This window comes from Brachyistius frenatus, unplaced genomic scaffold (genome assembly GCF_029030835.1).
Source record: "Brachyistius frenatus isolate BFR_SWC_R1_liver_20210118 unplaced genomic scaffold, ASM2903083v1 Contig_19, whole genome shotgun sequence".
Classification (NCBI taxonomy): Eukaryota; Metazoa; Chordata; class Actinopteri; family Embiotocidae; genus Brachyistius; species Brachyistius frenatus.
The window spans coordinates 634,269-655,471 of record NW_027210618.1 but is presented as its reverse complement, the minus strand read 5'-3'; the positions used below and the strand labels follow the sequence as shown (position 1 = coordinate 655,471).

Sequence of the window (21,203 nt, the reverse complement as noted above, 5' to 3'; positions counted from 1 at the left end):
TAAATAGAGAACTTTTTTTTTTTTTTTACTAAAACTGCTCGGCATCGTGCTGTCTGGCTTTCCCATTGTGAACTTTAAATTTCCAAGGAATTCCTGAACGCACCACCGATATCGTTGCCTGGCACTTGTTGCGCCAAGTCACGTGGGGCTGCTTCAGTTACTCTGGAAATATTAAACTAACGTAATGATAAGTCCACTTCGTGGACTAAAAATGCGAAGAAAGCGTTATGTGAAATTAATTATATATAAAAAAATAATAATAATTCAGATTTCCTCATAAGGGGTGTTATGAAACGAGTAACACGAACTTCATCCAATCGGCTGCCGAAGCAGCGTCTCCTCCCGTAACCTGCCCTCTCAGCAGTATGGCCGCCGTCCTGTAGTCTTCGGGTTGCTGCGCGCCGCTCTCACACGTGAAGTTACCGATTTACTCACAAACATGTCGGCCGTACTTTTCTTGAAAAACGCGTTGAGCAGACTTCCGCCGGCTGCTGCTCGGCAGGTCGTCGTCGTCGGCTGCTGCTGCTGCTACCACACCGAGCGAGGCGTTTACGGTTACCGACCCAAGCGGACCGACAGGGACCAGAAGTTGCACCGCGACCATGTCGCTGCACTAAACCAAGGTCGGTATGGGGTTAAATTTCAGCACCGACACCAGATATGCAGGAGACGAGCCTCAATTATTGTTACCGACAAAAAAAAAGGCGCTTTTATTCGTGTTCGTGGCGTTATTGTTGTTCCAGTATTTGTTTTTGTACTCGTGCAACATATCTCAAGTTTGACCGGCTCGTTGAACTGAGCTGCTTCGTTGTTGTTGTTTTTTTTTTGGGGGTTGTTTGTGCTCAGATCTCGGTCTTGCCCGTCTGGTGGAGGCGTACAGAGCACACGGACACAAGGCTGCTAAAATCAACCCCTTGCTACCCGACCAGCCTGTTGCTGACAGTGTCCCGGAGATAAGCATGCTGACCGGCACCATGAGAGGACAACTCAGCACCTCAGGTAACTGGAGGAGAACTTCAGGTTGGGAGATCAGTTCTTCTCTCTTTAGATCCTGTTGTTTCATGCATGTAACCATAACGTGATAATAAAATATAATAATAATAATAATTAAAAAAAAAAAGAAAAAAGCTCCTACTTTACTGTTAAAGTTGCAGTATGTAAGATGGAGGTGCTGCCCTGTCTTGTACATTTAGAGGCGACAGTGAGGAAATGTTATGTCACGTCTGCTTTAGTTTGGTCCAATTTACAAATTCCTGACCTGCCATTAATTAGTTACCTTGTTTTATAGGTAATGATTGTATGTGGTGGATTGACTTGGAAAATGGTGGTCAGTTAAGCCTATACTTTTATTTTGTTGTGCATTTCTCCCTTTTTAGTAAGACCATAGTAGCAGGAAATCCACCACAGTAAAACCATATATTGACACCATTCGCAGTGTTTTCCAGAACAACCTGTGCTGTCATTAGTTAGACTGAAGATCAGTTTTGAATTGTCCAAAAGAGGTCAGTGCACCTGAATGTTTCAGACATAAAATTTGCCTCGGTTTGGTCGATACACAGATGATGAGCTGATTTAGACACTCGCATGCTGCTATTCTAACTCGTCTGAACTGCCGATCAATAAACAACTAACTTAACATTTCAACACTATCAGTAACGTTACAGATGTTGTCACCTGTATGAACTATTGCTACATAGCCACTGTGAGCATTGACTGCTCTTTAACTTCAACTTCCTTCGTGTCAATCCACCATATGACATACAGATGGATCGAAAAACTGTTTCTCACAGTCCCATTGTGTGCTAAATAAATAGACAAAACAAGAAAAGCATAAATATCCAGCAATAAAACGGACAACGTGGTGCAAATATAGATATTGAATAGGTAGAACTTTAGTAACGCTTAAAATGGCACTTACTGATAGCACTTTGTAGTTTGGCTTTCTTGAAGAAAATTGTATTTTCTTGATTCTTGTTGTTCTGGGTTTTGTACCCTCGTGGTTGAAATGCACTTATTGTAAGTCGCTTTGGATAAAAGTGTCCGCTAAATGAAATGTAATGTAAAATATGGACCCATAGTGCAAAAGTTCAGTTTGGGGAGGGGGGGGTTCAGCATCCTGACAGCCTTATGGGCGAAGCAGTTCCTCAGTCTGGAGGAGCTGCAGCCAGAAGGCAGGAGGCCGAAGAGGCTGAGGGAGCGATGGGTTGAGTCTCACTCTGCTGACTGCTGTGCGGGTAAGGCGGATGTGGTCGAGGTCCAGTCTAGATGAAATATTGCAAATTTAACGTCAGACTTCATTCCTGTAGTCCCAAACGCCGTCTCCAGTGGTGGAAAGCTAAACCGATGTTAACTTTTATTTGGCTTCTGTTGTGGCAAGATTTTCATTCTTGGTATTGTTCCATTCATTCCAATGAGAGGTTCAAATGCACTTCTTCTTCCTCACGGTGGTGGACTGAAGACAAATCGGACATAACAGTGACTCACTCTCGCCTCATGTGGTGTGGGGTGGTATGACGAGACGAGGGCCAGCTGGTTGGTTTGCAAACTTAAGTTGGTGTCTGTCCAACACTCTTGAACGTCAAAACTATGTATAATTGTATAATCTGTAACGTTATAGTATGTGATTTACATGGACAACACTATTTACGTCTGCTTTCAAATTAATGCAGCCGAGTGCATTTGTCTTCCACATGTTTGTTTTGTGCACAAACCTCATATTTTGTGTATTTAGGTCTGCGGCACTTTGGAAAGGCACAGGCTTCAGTGGAAGAGGTTCAGGCCTACCTGGAAGAGGCCTACTGCGGCCACCTGTCAGTGGAAACCAGCCAGCTGAGCAGTCTGGAGGAGAGGGAGTGGTTCGCCGATCGCTTTGAGGAGCTCAAGGGAAAGAGTTTCACTCCAGAGGAGAGGAGGCACCTGGCCCAGATCATGCTGGAGTCTCAGGTAGGTCCAGAGGAGGAGGAGGAGGAGGAGGATACCATCCACACGCAATGTAATAAAAAGTCTGCATTCCCTGACACTTTCTCAACCAACCTGTAGGAATTTGACCACTTTCTGGCCACCAAGTTTGCCACTGTGAAGCGTTATGGAGGAGAAGGAGCAGAGAGCATGATGGGCTTTTTCTACGAGCTGTTCCACCAGTCGGCCCACAGCGGAGTCACTGACATTGTCATCGGCATGCCTCACAGAGGCCGACTAAACCTCCTGACAGGCCTGCTGAAGTTCCCGCCAGAGGTTAGACGGCCCCAGACAGCCGAGTCTAATGAGACATGTCGACTTTACTGCTGTTCGTGACCTTCCGCTGTAATCAGCAGCACAGTGAAACAGAAGGTCACGGTCTGCTGCTAAAAGGTGAACGAGGGTTTGATAACACGAGTTACACTGTTCATCTGTGTTTTTTCTCTCCAGCTCATGTTCCGTAAGATGCGCGGCCTCAGTGAGTTCCCTGACACCTCGCCTTCCATCGGGGACGTCCTCTCCCACCTCACCTCCTCGGTGGAGTTGGATTTCGGAGCTAAACGACCTCTTCATGTCACCATGCTGCCCAACCCGTCCCACCTCGAAGCCATCAACCCTGTAGCTCAGGGCAAAACCAGAGCCAGGCAGCAGCTCAGGAAAGAAGGAGACTACTCACCTGAAGACAATGCCCAGCCGGGGGACCAAGTCGTCTGTCTGCAGGTACTGGGTCACACACACACACACACACACACACCGACACACACACCGACACACACACAGGCAACCAAACTGCTGTTCATAATTAATACTGACTCTGAAATAAAACTAGCGGGCTAGAAATAGCTAGTTTGTCTGTGTGGATTTGTATCCAGGTGCAGATCTCGCAGCCTCTGAAAGAAAAGTCTTGAGACTTCAAGCCGTTTGTATTCTGAGATTCTGACCGATGCAGATTATAAATTTGTCAACATTTTTATTATAGGCTACTTATTGAAAAGTGATAGTCCCCTCTCTCCAGGGGAGTTGTGCTATTTGTTGAAGTACCGGAGCGCACCTATGACACGCATGTGCACATGAACACATTACTGTTAAGTGGCTCGTTTCTACGGTTGCGTAACAACTGTGGAGGCAAGTTTACATCGTCAATAATGTAGCCTAGATATTTTAATTGGTTTAATTCAATCAATTCAATATAATCTAGTCAAATTTAATTGGTTGTTCTGGATTACTCATTTAAAATGTTATTGTCCGATTTCAGTCACAACACGTTACTGCAAATGTTTCACAATAAAAGCCTTGCACAGAAATGAAGGGCTTCTGTCTACTGAAACACTACAAGGCTTTTAATTTTAAAAACAGATACAGGAAGTGTTGAGTTTTATTAAAGCACAATACAGTAACTTTAACAGGGTAAATGGCAGCGGATGAACACGAGGGTTTGAAATTGACGTCGTAAATAAATCAATGCGCTTAAATGATATGACAACTTTCAACAGTCCATTTGTTTTTATTGTCTCTCTTGCCTCACATAAGCTTTAGAGATGATTGGATCTTCAAGCACTTAAAAATGTGAATGAATTTCAACCAGATCAAGAGAATTGTGAACATTTTATTTCCTCACTTGGAGAAAGAAACGTGGCCTAACATCGTTCCAGTGCTCCTGGCAGCGCTACACCCGGGTCCCTCCATTTTAAAATTGTGTGCCGCTTATTGTTCATTTCAAATGTTTACCTTTCTGTGCAGAATGATGCAGCTGCAGAGCTTCACACTAAAAGACTGATTTCACATTTATCGGCTGAAGGGGGAAAGTTTCTCTCCATTTACCTTAAATCACAGTTTAAGACGAGTATGTAAAAGATTAATTTAAAATGAACAATAATTGTATATTCATAGATGGTGGATTTAAAAAAGTAAAAGAACAAAAGGAGATTTTTTTTTTTTTAACTAGTTATTTTTTGTTGTCCATGAAAGTTATTATTCACTTCTTTTTTGAATATTTTTGTCTTGAAACATGTCTGGAGGGGATTTTTATACTTTGCTCAGCATGCTAGAGGGGCAAAATTTAAAACAAATTATTTGTTTGAAGCAGAGAGTTTCTAAAGATCCTTGCAATGTAGGTCCTACTCAGAACTTCCTGCACAGTTAAGAGATACCTCTTCAACAGACTGTATTGTTCTCTTCTCCTCAGGTCCACGGTGACGGTTCTTTCACTGGTCAGGGGATTGTTCCGGAAACTTTGACCCTTTCAAACCTTCCTCACTACAGAGTCGGTGGCAGCATCCACCTCATTGTGAACAACCAAGTGGGTTACACCACTCCATCAGAGAGAGCGAGATCCTCTCTGTACTGTAGCGATGTTGGTCAGTGAAACTCTCAAACAGCATCAGCATCCAATGTCAGACTCTGTTTGTAAAAAGTGAGACATTCATCAGGTTATAATGAGAATCGTTTGTTTTTACAGGCAAGATGGTGAACTGTGCTGTGATCCATGTGAACGGAGATGATGCAGAGGAGGTGCTGCGAGCCACTCGGCTGGCTGTGGAGTACCAGCGGCTCTTTAGGAAGGACGTCATCCTGGACCTGATCTGCTACCGTCAGTGGGGCCACAACGAGCTGGATGAGCCCTTCTTCACCAACCCGGCCATGTACAAGATCATCCGGTCAGTTCGACTTCCTTTTTAACTTTGTAGCGTGAAGGAAACCATCGGCCCACCGAATTATACAGTACAGTGTAAAAAGTAAAGTGAGCAATCTTTCAGAACGAATATCATGGATAGTTTGATTCATCAAGTCACTTCACAGAAAGTGCAACAAAGAGAAAAACTTAAATCATCACGTCTTAGGTGCGAGGACCCTTTAATTCTAAAACGGCAACAGTTCTTTGAGGGTCGCTGATGTTGAGGTCAGAGCTCTGCGGAGGCCACGTCATCTGCTGCTGGACTCTTTCTTCTTCTTCTTCTTGGTCATCTTTATGACTGATGGCTGCATGTTTGGGGTCATTGTCATGGTTCCATTGTGTGTGTGATTGTGTTATGGTCAACAATGATATTTAGCCTCATTCATAGTCATTTTGCGCTATATGGCCGCAGAATTGTTGTCCCTCAGAAAGTCACGTCGTTGCTTCATTGCAGGTCCCGTAAGAGCGTCCCGGACTCCTTCTCAGAACAGCTGATATCAGAGGGTCTGATGACAGAAGCCGAGCGTGACCAGATCAAATCCAAATATTACGGCATGCTCAACGACAAGCTGTCCAACATGACCCTGTACAGTCCTCCGGCCACCAACCTGCAGGGCCGCTGGGGGGATCTGGTGGAGCCCCAGGCTAAAGTCACCACCTGGGACACGGGTGTCCCCGTTCCTCTGCTGCAGTTTGTTGGAGCAAAATCTGTGGACATCCCTGAGCAGCTCCAGCTGCACAGCCACCTGCTAAAGACCCACGTACAGGTACGACCATCGCTGCTGGTGTGTCTGTTCAGCCTGTCTTGTGTTAATGTTGCAGCTAAATGTTTGTTTCTCTTATGTGAACTCAGGCTCGGCTGCGCAGGTTGGAAGAGGGACTCAAACTAGACTGGTCGACAGCAGAGGCGCTGGCTTTGGGCTCTCTCCTCTGCCAGGGTCGGTGTTTTAACAGAAATTTACTTTAGATCAAATGTGAGTATAACTGCATTTTGTTGCCGAAATTGATGCGTAAACTTCAAATAATTATTGCTGCAGGTTTTGACATTCGAATCAGCGGGCAGGATGTTGGACGAGGCACATTCAGTCAGCGACACGCCATGATTGTGTGTCAAGACACCAACGACATGTACATCCCTCTGAACCACATCGGCCCTCAGCAGACAGGTTTCCTCGAGGTGACACCCTTATTAAGCAGATAAAACGGCAACATCTGATACGACAAGATTACTTCCTCTCATGTGTGGCGTTGTGTCGTCCTTGTGCTCAGGTGTGCAACAGCCCGCTGTCTGAGGAGGCGGTGCTTGGATTTGAATATGGTATGAGTATCGCACAGCCGAAGCTTCTGCCCATCTGGGAGGCTCAGTTCGGAGATTTCTTCAACGGCGCGCAGATCATCTTTGATACCTTCATCTCTGGAGGTGAACCTCCGACCACGCTGACACGTTCGCAAACAAAATCACTCGCAGAATCTACTTCACACATCCGATGTGAAACTGTCGTGTCCCCAGGTGAAGCCAAGTGGCTGCTGCAGTGCGGGATGGTGATCCTGCTGCCTCACGGGTACGATGGAGCTGGACCTGAACACTCCTCCTGCCGAATGGAGCGCTTCCTCCAGGTCAGCGAGGCAGTAATTTCACGTTTAAGGCAACGTAATTACTGGTTTCTGATCTGTAAATAGCCTTCACGTCAATATCAATTATAAGTTCACAAATTACATCTTAACGACAACAGGAGAACTCCAATACGTCCAACTTGCCGGTTAATGTTACAGAAGGTCCTGAAAGCTGAACAGATATGGAGTTCAAAAGGCAAATTAAACTCACGTTTAATGAATACAGCACCCTTCTGTATATTCTAACCCTCACACCATCAGTCCAGCAGTCATACAAACATGTTATGTTGTCCTTAAGTCAGAAACATGGGAATCTTTCCCTTCTCTCATAACTACATGTTCAAATCCTGCTAATTCTTTGTCTGTTGCTTAATCATACACTAAAAGCACGTTGAAGTTTTTTTTTTTTTTATAGAGGTTTAATGTTTTACGCCGAACAGTACAGAGGTTATCTTTTCACCCCTGTCCATTTCTAACTTTGAAATATATTACTACATATAAAAACATTTATAGAGTCTTATCGCTGGACCATGGATCACTTCAACTGCTATCTGCCGATGTGAGGATTTAAAATAACAAAATATGAAACAAGTGTGCTCCACGAGTGTGTACAACAAATGTGCTGATACAAATAGTCCATGACAACGTTCTGTAGCACAGAACTTATTATTTAAAGGGTCAGCAGCAAATCGTCAGAGATAATGTTTCTTAATGGGCCACAAGCAATCCGTAGATAAAGTGTATCAAATTAAGGTCAAAATAACTCCCTCGATAACAGACACTCTGTTGTTTACTCTGTGCTGAGATTTCAGTTCCTTAAAGGAGCAGTGTGTAGGATTTTGCGGCATCTAGTGGTGAGGTTGCAGATTGCAACCTCTTGAACACTCCTCACTTCACTGTCCTCCTCCAAGTATGTAAAGGCTGGATTTTCATTGGAATCCTCTGGAATCAGCCGGTCTAGACGACGCTTGTGATTCCACCAGATGTGCCGCGGCGCAATTCAGAAGCATCCCGGTCAGACTTCTGTGGAAACATGGTGTGCCGGAAGGGGACCTGCTCCCTATGTAGATATGAAGATAATAAAAACACAGCAATTCTTAGTTTGAGGTTTTATATCCCATTTCTGTCAATAGATCCTCCTAAATCTTACACGCTGAACCTTTAAGAATCATTTTGCATTATCACTGGCAGGTGAGTTGAAACCAGCATCAGTGGCTTCATATTGCGTGACAGACACGGCAGTTTTAAAAGTTTTTAACCAAACATCTGGTTCTGTGTTGTTGTCACACTTGACTTGAAATGTAAATATAGTCTGTTGTCTCTTAGATGTGTGACAGTAAGGAGGAGGGTGTGGACGCCGACACCGTGAACATGGCTATAGTCAACCCCACCACTTCTGCTCAGTACTTCCACCTTCTCAGGAGACAGATGATCCGAAACTTCCGCAAACCTCTCATTGTGGTTGGACCCAAGATGCTGCTGAGATTCTCTGTAAGCACTGCGGATATCGCAAAGACGCGGTTGACTCTTCCAGCTTCTTTTTTTTTTTTTTTTTTTTTTTTTACAGATATTTCCATCGCAGTGTCTGAATGCATGTTGTTTTCAAAGGGGGCCATGTCCAGTCTAACTGACCTGGCACCAGGAACGTCCTTCAGGCCAGTGTTGGGTGATACTGCTGTCTCAGCAGAAAGGTACAGCCTTCACAACATTTGTATTTAATTTGTACTGTGCGTGATTGTTTTCAATGTCTCAAAGTGTATTTAAATGAATTGTAAAAGAGAGCTGGGAGACACTTGGCTCAGGAAAAAAAACAACAACAACATCAAGCCCATCCAAATGTTTTCTCCTCCCACACAGTGTCCAGAAGGTGGTGCTGTGCTCAGGGAAGCATTACTACGCCCTGTTGAAGCAGAAGGAGACCTCAGCAGCCAACCAGAACACAGCGCTGGTCCGTGTGGAGGAGCTGTGTCCGTTCCCTCTGGATGCTCTGCAGCAGGAGCTCAAAAAATATCCCAACGCCAAAGGTAACGTGACTCCACATCATCCTCCACCTCGCACACCTCCACCTTTACTCTGAGCGTGCACACTGACTTTAGAGACGACATCACACCAACGGTTCGGTTTGCTTTGAGTCATCGTGGAAAGTTATTAATTCTTCGTATCTGTTAAAAACCAACAAAGAAGTACTATTAGTCAATAAGAGGATTCTAATTTTGTAATATTTATCTATTATAAGATAGATACAAATTTGCTGCAGCTCGTAATAAGTGATATTAAACTGATGACAATTTTTTGTTTCACTATGGAATTTATTATACATTTTTTCTTTTTAAGGAGTTAATGCTTTTTCCAATAAACATTTTCTTTTGCACGTTTCCACTCTTCTTTTTTTTGTTTCCATTTTGTCTGAGCCAGAAAACCAAACTAAAATTCATAATTATTAACATACGATTTTCAGACTGAGGTGTATAGTCAGCTTGTTTTTTTTAGACATCCGTGTATGATGTCTGTTTTCTCTTTGTCTCAACTATTCCTCTTTAAAAACCTGCCTTCCCTGTGTTTTGTATGTGACATGATTTTTGAGGAATTTCCCCTCTGCTGTATTAGGAAACTGCAGTCTCTGTGACGGATGCAGAAGAGGCCAAACAAGTTTATTTTTTAATAAACACAGTGCTACACATAAGGATTTAAAATGTATTAAAACATACTTCAACAGACGATGAGAAATAAAAAACAGTAAAATGAAATAATACTATTTTGATTGAGCTAAAACTACTGAAGACTCTCAAGCTGAGGCCTCAGATTCTCTGGATCTTTGTTCCATATACGAAAGTGCTACACAAAGCTAAATTCAGCTTCCTCATGTTTTGTTTTAATTTTCTTACTTGCTTACTTTTATGAGAAGTCGACAAAAGTCACATCACACGAGTCTGGCCCACTAAAAATAATCTGTTTTTTCGTGGTCTCACTGAAACATCGGTGTGTCTGTCGATTCTTTTTATATTTCCACCACGATGCACCTGTTTTGTAAATGTCTAGAAGAAGTTGTTAAATTCTTCATAGATTTATCACTGTATTTGTAGTTTTTAGTTAAAGGTTTCAAAGTAAGTGATGTCCTCTGACCTTTGCTAATAACAGAAACTTCATCCTTTTTTTTTTGTTTTTATTAGAAAGGGCAAAGGAAAGGTTTTGTGTTCTGAAACAGATATTCAGAAGGAGCACTGATCCTCTACATACAAACACCAAACTCTTGAGTGTTGGGGAGAAAAAGAGTCACAAAAGTTCTCACCAAACACAATGAAAGCAAACCAGTTTCAGATCGATCTGGAATTTCTTTGCTGAAGGGCAAGACAGTAGTTTCATTCAAACTGGGTCGCCTGTTCTTTTGATGTGAATGCAGCTCAGAAAACACTGCATCCTGTTTTGTTTCATGATTGTTATCAATTTAAAAAAAACGAATCCTCCCACAGACTTCATTTGGAGTCAGGAGGAGCCTCAGAACATGGGCCCCTGGTCTTTTGTAGCCCCCAGGTTCGAGAAGCAGCTGGCCTGCAAGGTGAGCAGTGTTTCAAACAGTCCAGTCCACAAATATAAAGCCTGACGGTTTGGAAATGAATCGCATTACGCAAACTGACTGTCTCCTCTGTCCTTGTCAGCTCCGGTTAGTGAGCCGACCTGCTCTGCCGGCCCCCGCTGTCGGTATCGGGACCCTTCATCACCAGCAGCAAGAGGCCATCCTCACTGCTACCTTCTCCTAACACTTGACAGTACTGGGAACCAGACTAACCAGTCCACTACATACTGTATCAGCTGCACAGGCTGCTGCACTGATACACGGGACCTTTACACGATCGTTTGAAACAAGTTGGTCAAGAATAGAAGAATCAAATCAAAGAAAGTGTTAAATAGAGCAGAGTTGGTAGTTTTATTTGTGCTCTTGTAGCCAAATGCAGGTTTTAATTTGAATGTTTGAGGTTCGAAGTCAGTGCCTGAATTCCTGTCTGCTTTTCCTAACATTTCCCCCCCTTTCTCATTCAACATGCCTGTATTCTTTTTAAGGTTAGAGGCTTCTGAATCATGGATGGACAGGATGTTTACAAGCTGATTGTACTATGTCATATTTGTATCATTGGGGTCTGTTTGCATGCATCAAAGGTGTCCAGGCTCCATGTTTCAGGAATCCAAATAGCTCATGCATGTTGAATTGTTCATTTTTGTACTGCTGACAACAAGAAGTATCAGTATGAGTTGTTAGAAATCTCAGTACTACCCTTAAAATATTTATGTACGAATGGGAGCACCGGACTAACATCACATTTAATAAGGAGATCAAACACTTTCTGAGTGAACAGAGAAAGTTGTTACCATTGTGATTGGTCATCCTACCAGGAGTTAGATATTTTTCATATTTCAGCGCACTTGGACTAAGAAGTACTTGATTGTTATCATTATTTAATCCCAGATTAACTGAGACTTGAATTCAAAACAAGACACTAAAGGGCAAATGTAAATACACCAAATCTGAATATTTTAAATAAATAAATTTTGTGCATTATGATTCTTTTCACCAAGTCTCATGCTTTCTAAGGAGCCGACACACCTGTTATGTTTGACTTAATGAGGGTAGGAGTTATTGCAGTGTGTGTGTGTGTGTGTGTGTGTGTGTGTGTGTGTGTGAGAGAGAGAGAGAGAGAGAGAACACTTTTTTTTTTTTTTTTTTACAAAGGACTGAATCAGATGAGCCTGCAGTCATGTGACGGACGATCAGAAAGATATTCCTGAAGTTTACATTTGAAACTCATTTCCCTCATAAGTCAACGTTTTAAGGAAACACAAGTCAACACTTCAGAATCACTTTTAGATAAAGGAACATGTCTTTTGTTGTTTAGTTACAACAGAAAGTTTTGTAACTACTTCTGCTGAAGTCAGACATTCTTAGTCTGGTCACGGGTTTGTGGATTGCTGCCTTCATCTCAGATTTTTTTCAAGTGATTTGAGAAGGTCTCGTACTCCTAAAAGGCTGTTTCACAGTTGGCAAGAGATGAGGCAACCAGCCTCTTTGGAGGTTGGACAGAGATGGGTATCTAACTGCCAGTTTCAGACTCCAAACAAAGATAGTGTGTGGATGAAACAAACACGAGTATCGAGTCTGCTGTAAGTCGACCGACTAAAATAGCAACACTGCATTGAAGGCATTTATTCAAAAGAAAGGATTTTTCTAGATGGTCCGTCTTGTACTTGAAGAAATGAGTCAGGTGGATTCAACGCTCAATGTTTTCATTCGATTATTCAAGCAGTTTTACTTGCACTGGTAAAAATTACAAATAGTTTTGCCCAACCAGTAACACAAGCAACAAAAGAGGGTGATTTCAGGCTACATAAACCTGATCGGTTGATTTAAAGTTAAAATCTACAAAATCGCAGTTTTGTTCTTTTTGGCGACACCTATGGCGATAAGCGGTAATTGCAGCTCTGTTTTCAGACCTTACTTCCCAAGGATCCAAGCAGTGTGTCCTATGTGATGTCTGGAAATTGAAGAATAAGCCAGTTGCATTATTGCTGCTCACCCTCTCTGGTGGAACAACCACTGCTGGGTGACAGAAAACATGTCACTAACTGTGTGCTACATGTGCTTTATCCCGGGAGTGTCTCCACTAACATCCAGCTCTTTCAGTTCATAACAATGCAATTGTAAGTGGTTTCATTCAGCGATATACTGACATAACAGACAAGTACATAAATTACATTCTGTAAGATTTTAACTGTTTCATCATTGTCAGTAAGCGGATAATATCCCACTAAATGAAGCTGGAAACAAACAAAAGAGCAATTCAGTCTGACACTGCACATTCAGTACTGGTTGTGAAGCAGTTTGACATCTACAAGGCTGCAAACAAACATGATCGAAAGTACAAGGGGGCCGACGGGCCACCTGCTGCTCGTGGGCTCCCATTACTCCTCGCTACGCCCCTGCCATTCATTTTAAACCCACAATAAAACGAAAGCGTCTTTTTGTGTGGCAGCCAGACACAAACACGGATCTGGTTTAACTGTGGTACTGGATTTCAGCTGAGACTCGGGTCGGTCCAGCGGAGTTTGCTGCGGGCCGGGGGTTTGGTGCAATGCGAATACTTAAATGTGTGCCTGTGCTGGTAGATAGATAGGCGGGAGCAGCAAACCTCCCACTCCTCCCATTGCTATAACAACCACAGGGCGGTCGGTGTGACTCGATGGCACATCAGCTCGGATACGACTGCCAAGTGTCATCCTCCCGCAAAGTAGCCCGACCCCAGCTCACCGCATCGCAGCTTGACTCTGACTGAGTCCCGCCCTTGAGGAGGTGGAGGAGGGAGAGGAGGGGGAGAGCCTGTGTTTCCCCTTCACAGTGATCCGAACAGTGGGGAAGCTCAGGCTCGGGATCCGCTACGTCAAACCGATTAGTCAAATAACCTCTCGGGGTAGGACATACCTCCCCCCCCTCCTCTTGGGTTTGCCTGGCTGCATGCATGGGCTCAGGAAGCAAGATAGTCTGCACTGACAAATAGCCAGGAAGCCCTTGGCGAAATACAGAAGTGCACTACTTTTCTTTTGTTTCTCTTTTGTTGGTTTTTTTGGCTGGCTGAGACGACTCTAGTGATCCTCCAGCAGCGTCTCCTCTTCTCCTCCCCCCACCCCTGCACGAAATGGCGAAAGAAAACGGCGAGTCCAGCGATGGATCCTGGAAAAAGAATGTCGATGACATCAAGAAAATCTTTGACTTCAAGGAAGTCCTTGGGACGTGAGTAACAAAAATAACGCAGCCTTGCAATCGACAAAAACTTTGTATCCAGTTGCGCAAAATAGCGCCAGAAAACAAAGCTGCATTGTCGCGTTTAAAAGGAAATGAACGCAGACTGACAGCTGTTGAATATCTGTTGGATTCACTGCACGACGGTGACGGGCACCTTTTAAACTTGGACTCATTTTGAAATCCAATCAGGACCATCCGCAGCTTTAATTGATCTGAGAGATGAGAGATGAGATGATGAGGCACGATCATGAGTGAAGTCCCAGTTCATTCATTCAACAACATCAACAACAACCAAAAAAAACTACTGCAGCGTGTTTTTATTCTTCCTCTGGATCAAACCAGGGCTGGAGACGGGGCGCTGTGCAGGCAGCCATTTATCTGGGGTCGTTTTGTACAAAACAACTATGACAGAGACAGCAGGGCCCCATTTGCATCCGCAAATGATGAAATCAACTCCCAAATTAAGGGCCCATCTGTGATGACTTTGACTGTCCTCGGTCTCCGGTTTTCTTCTTCAAACAGAAGAGCAGATTTTAGCTGAGAAACATGATGTCTGGCTTTGTGGATCTGTGTCTGTCACCCATACTTGTTTATTTAGTATGAGAGCTGCTCTGCAGCCAGTTCTTGTTTGGGGAGTTGTTTAGGGACCACTTTGGCGGAAGTTCCTCTCTTGCCCAAATTCCACAGCTTATTTTGGTCTGCTGTTAGTGCTGCTTGACTTAATGTCTTTGAATAAGTTATGCAGCAGAAAGTGTTCCCCTGAATGGAAGACATCAGGCAGCTAAAGCTTACATGACAGAAGCAGCCAGGCTTGTGATAGGCTGCAAGGCGCAATCACACATTTAATGTGTGCCTCTCATTTTTCTGTCGTCCTTAAATCCACATTAGCCCTCCTTTGCTTTGATTGAGAGGAATTTAATGTGGTGTTATGGATATTGTTTGCGATTCAGTGGAAGAAGGGGTCTCCCCGTGGGAATATGTTTGTTTTCTATAATTTGGCCCCAGAAACTGTTATCGAGCTGCACAAAAAAAAAAAAAGCCCTCTGCTCACTGTGAGGTTATTCATGAACGATCAAGCACATTGTGGTTTGCTCCTCTTAAAATATGCAGCAGCATCATGTTGTGTAAACTTTTGAGTAATCTGCGTCCTCTTGGCTTTCCTCACCGTCCTCTCCTTTTGTGAAACTTGGCGCTGCTCAGAACGACTGCAGACCCGCTTGTTGTGAGGAGCCGCATCATAAAATCCTCATACAGATTGGTGATTCATAGACTGCCCTCCACACTTCGGCTGTTGGACTAAACAGTCAGACTTTCCTACCTGGAGGCAGCTCTGATTTTCCCCAAGGCTTTCATTTATGTGTGTAAAGCCTCTGAATAACACCAGTGAATCATCGTGATTTACTGTCCACACAATGGCCAGGTTGGAGGAACACGCGTCTCCTCGCCCACAGGCTGGTACGCATCTCCAGGCCCAGTGCGCCGCTGCTCGGCCTTTTATGTTCCACATCGTACAGCGTGTACTTGTCCTGGCTGGGTCTCGGTGAGGCCTGTTTACTTGTTCCTGTGTTTTGCTCAGGGAGTGGCCTGTAAAGCTGCGCGGCCGGGGTCACTACACGCCACCTGGGGTAGAAAAGCCCAACAAGCCGGTAGCCTGAGGATTAAAAATGGCAGAGGAAGGCCTGTCGGTCAAAGGAAGAGACGGAGATTATCCTCGTCCTTCTGTTCCTCTTGCTGCACCTTTTAGCTGTAGGTTGCTTGTCAGGTTTCCCCATCAGTGTCTAAAAAGGTATCATCCCTCTGCACAAACCTCCTTTCAAACAAAACTCATTCATTGGTAATGAAAACTCCACAAGTTCATCTACTCAAGTCCAATATTAATGTACTTTACATGATTATTTCGATGTAATTTTACTCTACAGCCCACAATTCAAAGGGACATACATGTAACTGACATACTAAGCTTATGGCAAGCTTAAAAATCAGATGCATTTTTATGAAAAAAAAAATAAAAATGGATTCATATCCATCCTGCCCATTTATTTAAGTACATTTTTCAGATTTTTATTGATGCTTTAAGTGCATTTAGCATGAAATACTCCTTTTTAAATCCAGGACTTTTGCTGAATTTTGAATGCAGGACATTTCTACATTGTGTGACACAGTCAACTTTCTGTCGCAGCCACATGCACACCACAGCGATCACACCTCCGGGATGACTTTATTCTGCGAGGCCCGGTTATTCAGGTTAATGTTATTGACTGTGATATTTGTTGGTCTGAAACATTTGGATGTAAAAAAAATAAATAAAAAGTGCACCCGAACGTGAACATTTTAACAAGAGAAAAGATTTGATTTGAAAAGAAAGCAGCTGGGAGGCCAGTCTCGCTCTCTCTCTCTCTCTGTGTGTGTGTGAGAACGTTACAACTGATTAGACGTTGGCAGGAGTTTTGGAACAGGAAGCTTGTGACCGTGTCACTAATGCTCTGACCGCACCTGTTTTCTTGCAGTTGAGTTAATGAGATATTCACCGCTGAAGCTTGTCCTCGTACCTCAGCGCTGCTTGCCTTTGAGGCTAATTTCAGACCTTTAAGCTGCTGATACTCGGTGGAAGCAAATGAACCAACCTGACCAACAAGCGCCTTCAGAGATCCCAGTGGGCGGCGTGTTGTGATTGTGAAGCTTGAGGCAGATTTGACACTTCACAGTGGATATTTTTGACTGAAATACTTAAATTTTTTGAACTAACAAACCAAATCTGTTCGCCTCAAGTTATAAATCGATTTATTTCATTGTAAAAAGCATTTAGTAGATTCTTTTTTTTTTTGTACGAGGTGAGGCAATACTGTGGCACTAAAGACGCCACGATGTGAAAACGTAACCGAACATTTACTAAGAAACTGTGTTTAATGTGCGACTGTTAACTGATCCCCTTGCAAAGATCAGTGTAATCACTGGGGACGCTGATAGTACAACTGATCAGGGAAGCCCTGATGATAATTAGATTAACATCAATACACTGTTATTGGAGATTAGTGCCAGACGATTTAGAAAACATTGTCTTTATCACATAATTTATCACCTTTCCTGTAGTGAACTTAGTATTGATACACTAGCAGTTACGTAGTCGTGTTTGTGTCCGCCTGTTGAATTCAAGTCCAGCATCCACTCCCTTTTTTTTTTGTTTGTTCCGTTTTGGTCTCCTGAGGGTCATGTCGGATTCTTTAGCTGCTCAATTCCTCCACGATGTCCATCAGCTGACCGCGCGTATCTGCTGTGTGGTGCTGAGAAGGCAGCGTTCAGTAGGTTTAGAGCTTCTTCACTGAAAACAGCTGCCTTTTGAGGCCAAAAACAACACCGTGAGAGAGTTGAGTCTGACCCAAAAACAGTAAAAGTCGTGGGCTGGGAAACCAAAACAAAGATAAAACGATCAGGAGAGCTTTAAACTGACCCCGCTCACATACAAGTAGTCATATGCTCCATTGTTAATATTTATGAACTATACCCATGTCAAAACCAAATCAGGGAAGGAGTGCTTGTGAACAGTGGAAAAACAGTTGATTGAGCATAATGGGGGTTTTTTCGACACCAAATTATCTCTCAAAAATCCAGTGCAAAGTAGCTCGGGCTCTATGACGTACTTCACTCAGAGGATTTATTTAAAAATAGCACATTTATCTATTGAACTATTGTGCCTTAAAAGCGCTCCTAAGTGATGCTTTCTTGTTGCATCTGCTGTACTTTGCGCCAGCTGTTGCTTTCTCGTCCATGCTGCTTGTTGCCTCCTTACGTCCCATCAGGAAATGAAAACGGACCTTTTCCAAGTTAAATAGTCATAAATAAATAAGCCCCCTACTACAGATATTAAACTGAGCCCAGCTCTGTCACGGCCCGGCTCGTCTTCTTCACTCTCTGAAACGCAGTTTGCGGGGAGGCAAGCTGGGTCCTTGAAAGCAGCCTGAATGCAGTAAAAACGGCAGCTAGGCAACTGGGATGATGGAAGTCCTTGGTTTTTCCCTCTGAAGAAGACTCCATCTACTACCTCCCACCACCACCACTGTCCTCCAGCTACACTGACTGTGGAAGGACATGTGTTGTCATGGACTGTGTGTGTAGTATGATCGGACGCTGCAGGGGAAATAATTGGCTGCAGCCTTTGTTTTTAGTTGTTGATGAGCAATATTACCAACCTGTAAACTGACCATCATCCTGTTTGATCAACAGTCTGGTGAACGCAAACTGCTCATTCCTGGAAAGTAGCCTCGGGTCCGGCGTGTATTATGATAATGGCTCCCTGCTCTAGCTGTTGGGGCTGTGGCAGCTGCTGGATTTCCCTGTGGTCATTTTAGAGGAGTAGATTTAACTGAGCAGCACCTGATCGATGCTGTTCACCACCTGGAAAGACAGAAAAACAGTCTTGGCCTGTCAGAGATGAAAACCACAACTGATCGGACTATATTTCCACAACCGTGATTGAAAGACAATTCTGATTATTTACGTTTCACTTTAGGTTAGGTTAGGTTAGGTTAGGTAGTTACTTTATTAATCCCCGAGGGGAATTAAAAAAAAAAAAAAAAAAGTGCTATTTAGCACGATACCTTTTTATTCTACTTGTGCCTTTTCTCCTCCTACTTTAGAGATTATTTCCATGAATGATTATTCTGCAAAACAATCAAATTTCATTAGTTTATAAAGTCAGAAAATAGAGACAAATCGCTGTTAAAGTTTCTGTGGGTCCAAGGGGATTTCTTTGAAAAGGATTAAAACATCCTGTTTCTTCTCAAATAAGATGAAGAGCAGCAAATGTTTGACTTTTCCTCCTTGAAAAATTACTTTACTAAGTGGTCCCTTTTTAAAATAGTGGCCATTCATGTCTCTGTCGGTCGATTAATATTTAGGATTTCAGGTCCATACTTCATAGATTAATATTTAACATAGTTAAACATTGTTTTAGATTTAACTATTCAATTGTTTGAAAAAAAAAGTTTAACCAGCTACAGCTTTAAAATGCTGTGTAAAATATTAATTTACCTTCCAATAATCTATGATAATACACAGATGGATGAGTACTTTTACTTTGTGCTGTACATTTAGCATATTTTGCAGATAATATGAACCTCTTCTTGTAATGGAAAGTATGGATCTAGAATTATGTTTTCACGTTCTATATTCAAAATTGGCCAGGTTGATATGTATTAGGGGATATTTTTTAAGCTGTATTGACTTTGACCTAAGAAAATGCAGTATTATCTGCGCTGTAAAGGACTGTTGTTGTATTGCTTCTTTAAAAGAGCCACATATTGTTTCCAGCCAACACTTCAAACTGATCCTGGAGGAGAGGCCATTATATTGGCAAAGTATTGTCTTATTTCGGAGAATGACGGTGATGATGAGGATAAGAGTAATGCAGATAGCAGGAATTAGTCCCCGTTAGTTAGAAACGTTGTTGCTGTCGTCACAAGTTGTTCAGTCACTACAGTTTACAAAGCTCAGACTGAGTATCAGGCACACAGCTGAGCAGATGGTGGCTGTGCAGTCCGTTAAAGTGTTTTGTGTAACTGCAAAATGATCTACTTCTCCATGATACACAAAAGCGAGTGAAAAAATAAGATTACACTGAAATGTTTAAGCTGTTAGGAGAATCATTGTTGGTTCTGCATGTCCACTATCTGTCGGGTGCCCACTTACTTTTTCCCCGAACTGATTTCAAACTGTATGCTTCAGTTTTACTTGCGTTTTTTTTTTTTTTTTTTAAATCATAGATGATATCATCTGTTGTGTGTGTGGTTAAAGGTGTCAGTGCGCTGCTGAAGGGTGATTTTGAACGCAGTAGGTTACACTGCCGGTAGCTCTACCTGGATTATCAAGCGCTGACTTTTCCATCCCATATGTTGCGTAACGGGCTGCTGTAATGCATCTTACACAAGATGATTCAGTGTGATTACTCAGCACCAACACAATACACGCGCTGTCTGTGAATTTCAATAAGCCAGGCTTGGTTGTCAAGACTCCCACCTCCTCCTCCGTCAAAAAAATAAAAAACCTTCGGTCAACAACGCCTTGAATTTTCATATTCCCCAAGAACAAGCAGCTGAGGCCCAAAAAAAGTTGCCTCGATGACTGTTTGACACAAGTCTTGCTTTGCACCTGCAGCATCAGCCTTCAGATTCACACAGAGAGCGGCACACATTTCACATTAGTCAGTCAGTTGGGCTCTGCATAGTGTGGTGGTGGTGGTGGTGGTGGTGGTGGTGTGAGTCCAGACTGACGCACGGCTCATACTGTCATCAGGGAGCTCTGTGGCCCTGGGAAGAACTTCAAATTCAATTATTAGCATTCAGCTCGTTGCATTAAAACAAACCTGCAACCGCTTCCTCAAAGTTGTTGCAGTTTTGTCGTTGGAATTTTTAACTGACGGCGCAACAAAGGAAGAACGCTACAACGTGTGTGTGCATATGTGCTCATTTGGTGTGACACTGGGTCAGAAACATTTTGCAGTCATACAGTCATATTTATCGTGCCTAACTGAGTGAAATGAGCGTCAATAAAGGGTCTAATTTAGATGGGGGAGTACTTTCATCACTTAGAGCTGCTCCAGATCGGCCGTTAAGTTATGTTGCACTGCGACTCAATACTCAGTTGAATTTGCCGTATATGAAATATTATAAAATAGTGAGAAACTAATTCCGATTGCTTTATTTGTTTGACCGACAGTCCAAATCCCCGAGATATTTCATTTAATATCATATATTACAGAGAAAAGAAACAGCTCAAGTGTCTTTTGTTCAATTTTTTTTTTCAGCTCTGGAGTTATTGTATCCGTGCGTGTGCGCGTGTGTGTGCAGATTCAGCATGTGAGCAGCAGCATCACCATATGCATGTTTCTCACAGACGTCGCACCTTTTCCTTCCTGTGAGTGATGAATTAATAGAGTGAATGCTATGAGAGCTTGCAGCGCAGTGTGTCATGCTGCATGCATTGACAGAGCAAGGGAAGTCACAGGCTTGGATTCTGTCATGTTGTCATTCACAGGAAGTGATGTTGCTTTCTGTCAGTGTGGTGAGCAGCGGGGAACTTGAACCACCCTCTCAGTGAGCTCACAGGTTTCCTGCGGTTTCCGTCTCTGCTCTTGCAGAAAGCACGCTCGCTCCGAAACAAGAAAAGCTGCTC

The 21,203-nt window shown here is 43.1% G+C and overlaps 2 protein-coding genes across 2 annotated transcripts in view; both read left to right on the top strand.

Annotated features, from left to right (window-relative positions):
* The first annotated feature begins 254 nt into the window (after positions 1-254).
* Positions 255-11,804, top strand: dhtkd1 (dehydrogenase E1 and transketolase domain containing 1). The gene is made up of 17 exons (XM_069695198.1): positions 255-623; positions 847-999; positions 2,732-2,943; positions 3,040-3,234; positions 3,409-3,678; positions 5,144-5,315; positions 5,417-5,615; positions 6,087-6,399; positions 6,486-6,570; positions 6,670-6,809; positions 6,902-7,052; positions 7,143-7,249; positions 8,573-8,737; positions 8,855-8,937; positions 9,104-9,270; positions 10,717-10,802; positions 10,903-11,804. Exons 1-17 carry the CDS (start codon positions 440-442, stop codon positions 11,002-11,004), a joined length of 2,784 nt encoding a protein of 927 aa, XP_069551299.1. The 5' UTR covers positions 255-439; the 3' UTR covers positions 11,005-11,804.
* Positions 11,805-13,331: 1,527 nt separating this feature from the next.
* Positions 13,332-21,203, top strand: part of camk1db (calcium/calmodulin-dependent protein kinase 1Db) — a 23,071-nt gene continuing 15,199 nt past the window's right edge. The window contains exon 1 of the mRNA XM_069695174.1: positions 13,332-14,024. Within this exon, the coding sequence (XP_069551275.1) occupies positions 13,930-14,024 (95 nt within the window). The 5' untranslated portion in view covers positions 13,332-13,929. The remainder of the gene's footprint in view (positions 14,025-21,203) is intronic.

Excerpts from the sequence above, each read along its gene's own strand:
- dhtkd1 (XM_069695198.1), top strand. The coding sequence starts at position 440 with ATGTCGGCCGTACTTTTCTTGAAAAACGCGTTGAGCAGACTTCCGCCG. Across the intron at positions 7,053-7,142 it reads TGATACCTTCATCTCTGGAG|GTGAAGCCAAGTGGCTGCTG; the intron begins GTGAACCTCCGA and ends TCGTGTCCCCAG. Across the intron at positions 8,738-8,854 it reads AGATGCTGCTGAGATTCTCT|GGGGCCATGTCCAGTCTAAC; the intron begins GTAAGCACTGCG and ends TTGTTTTCAAAG.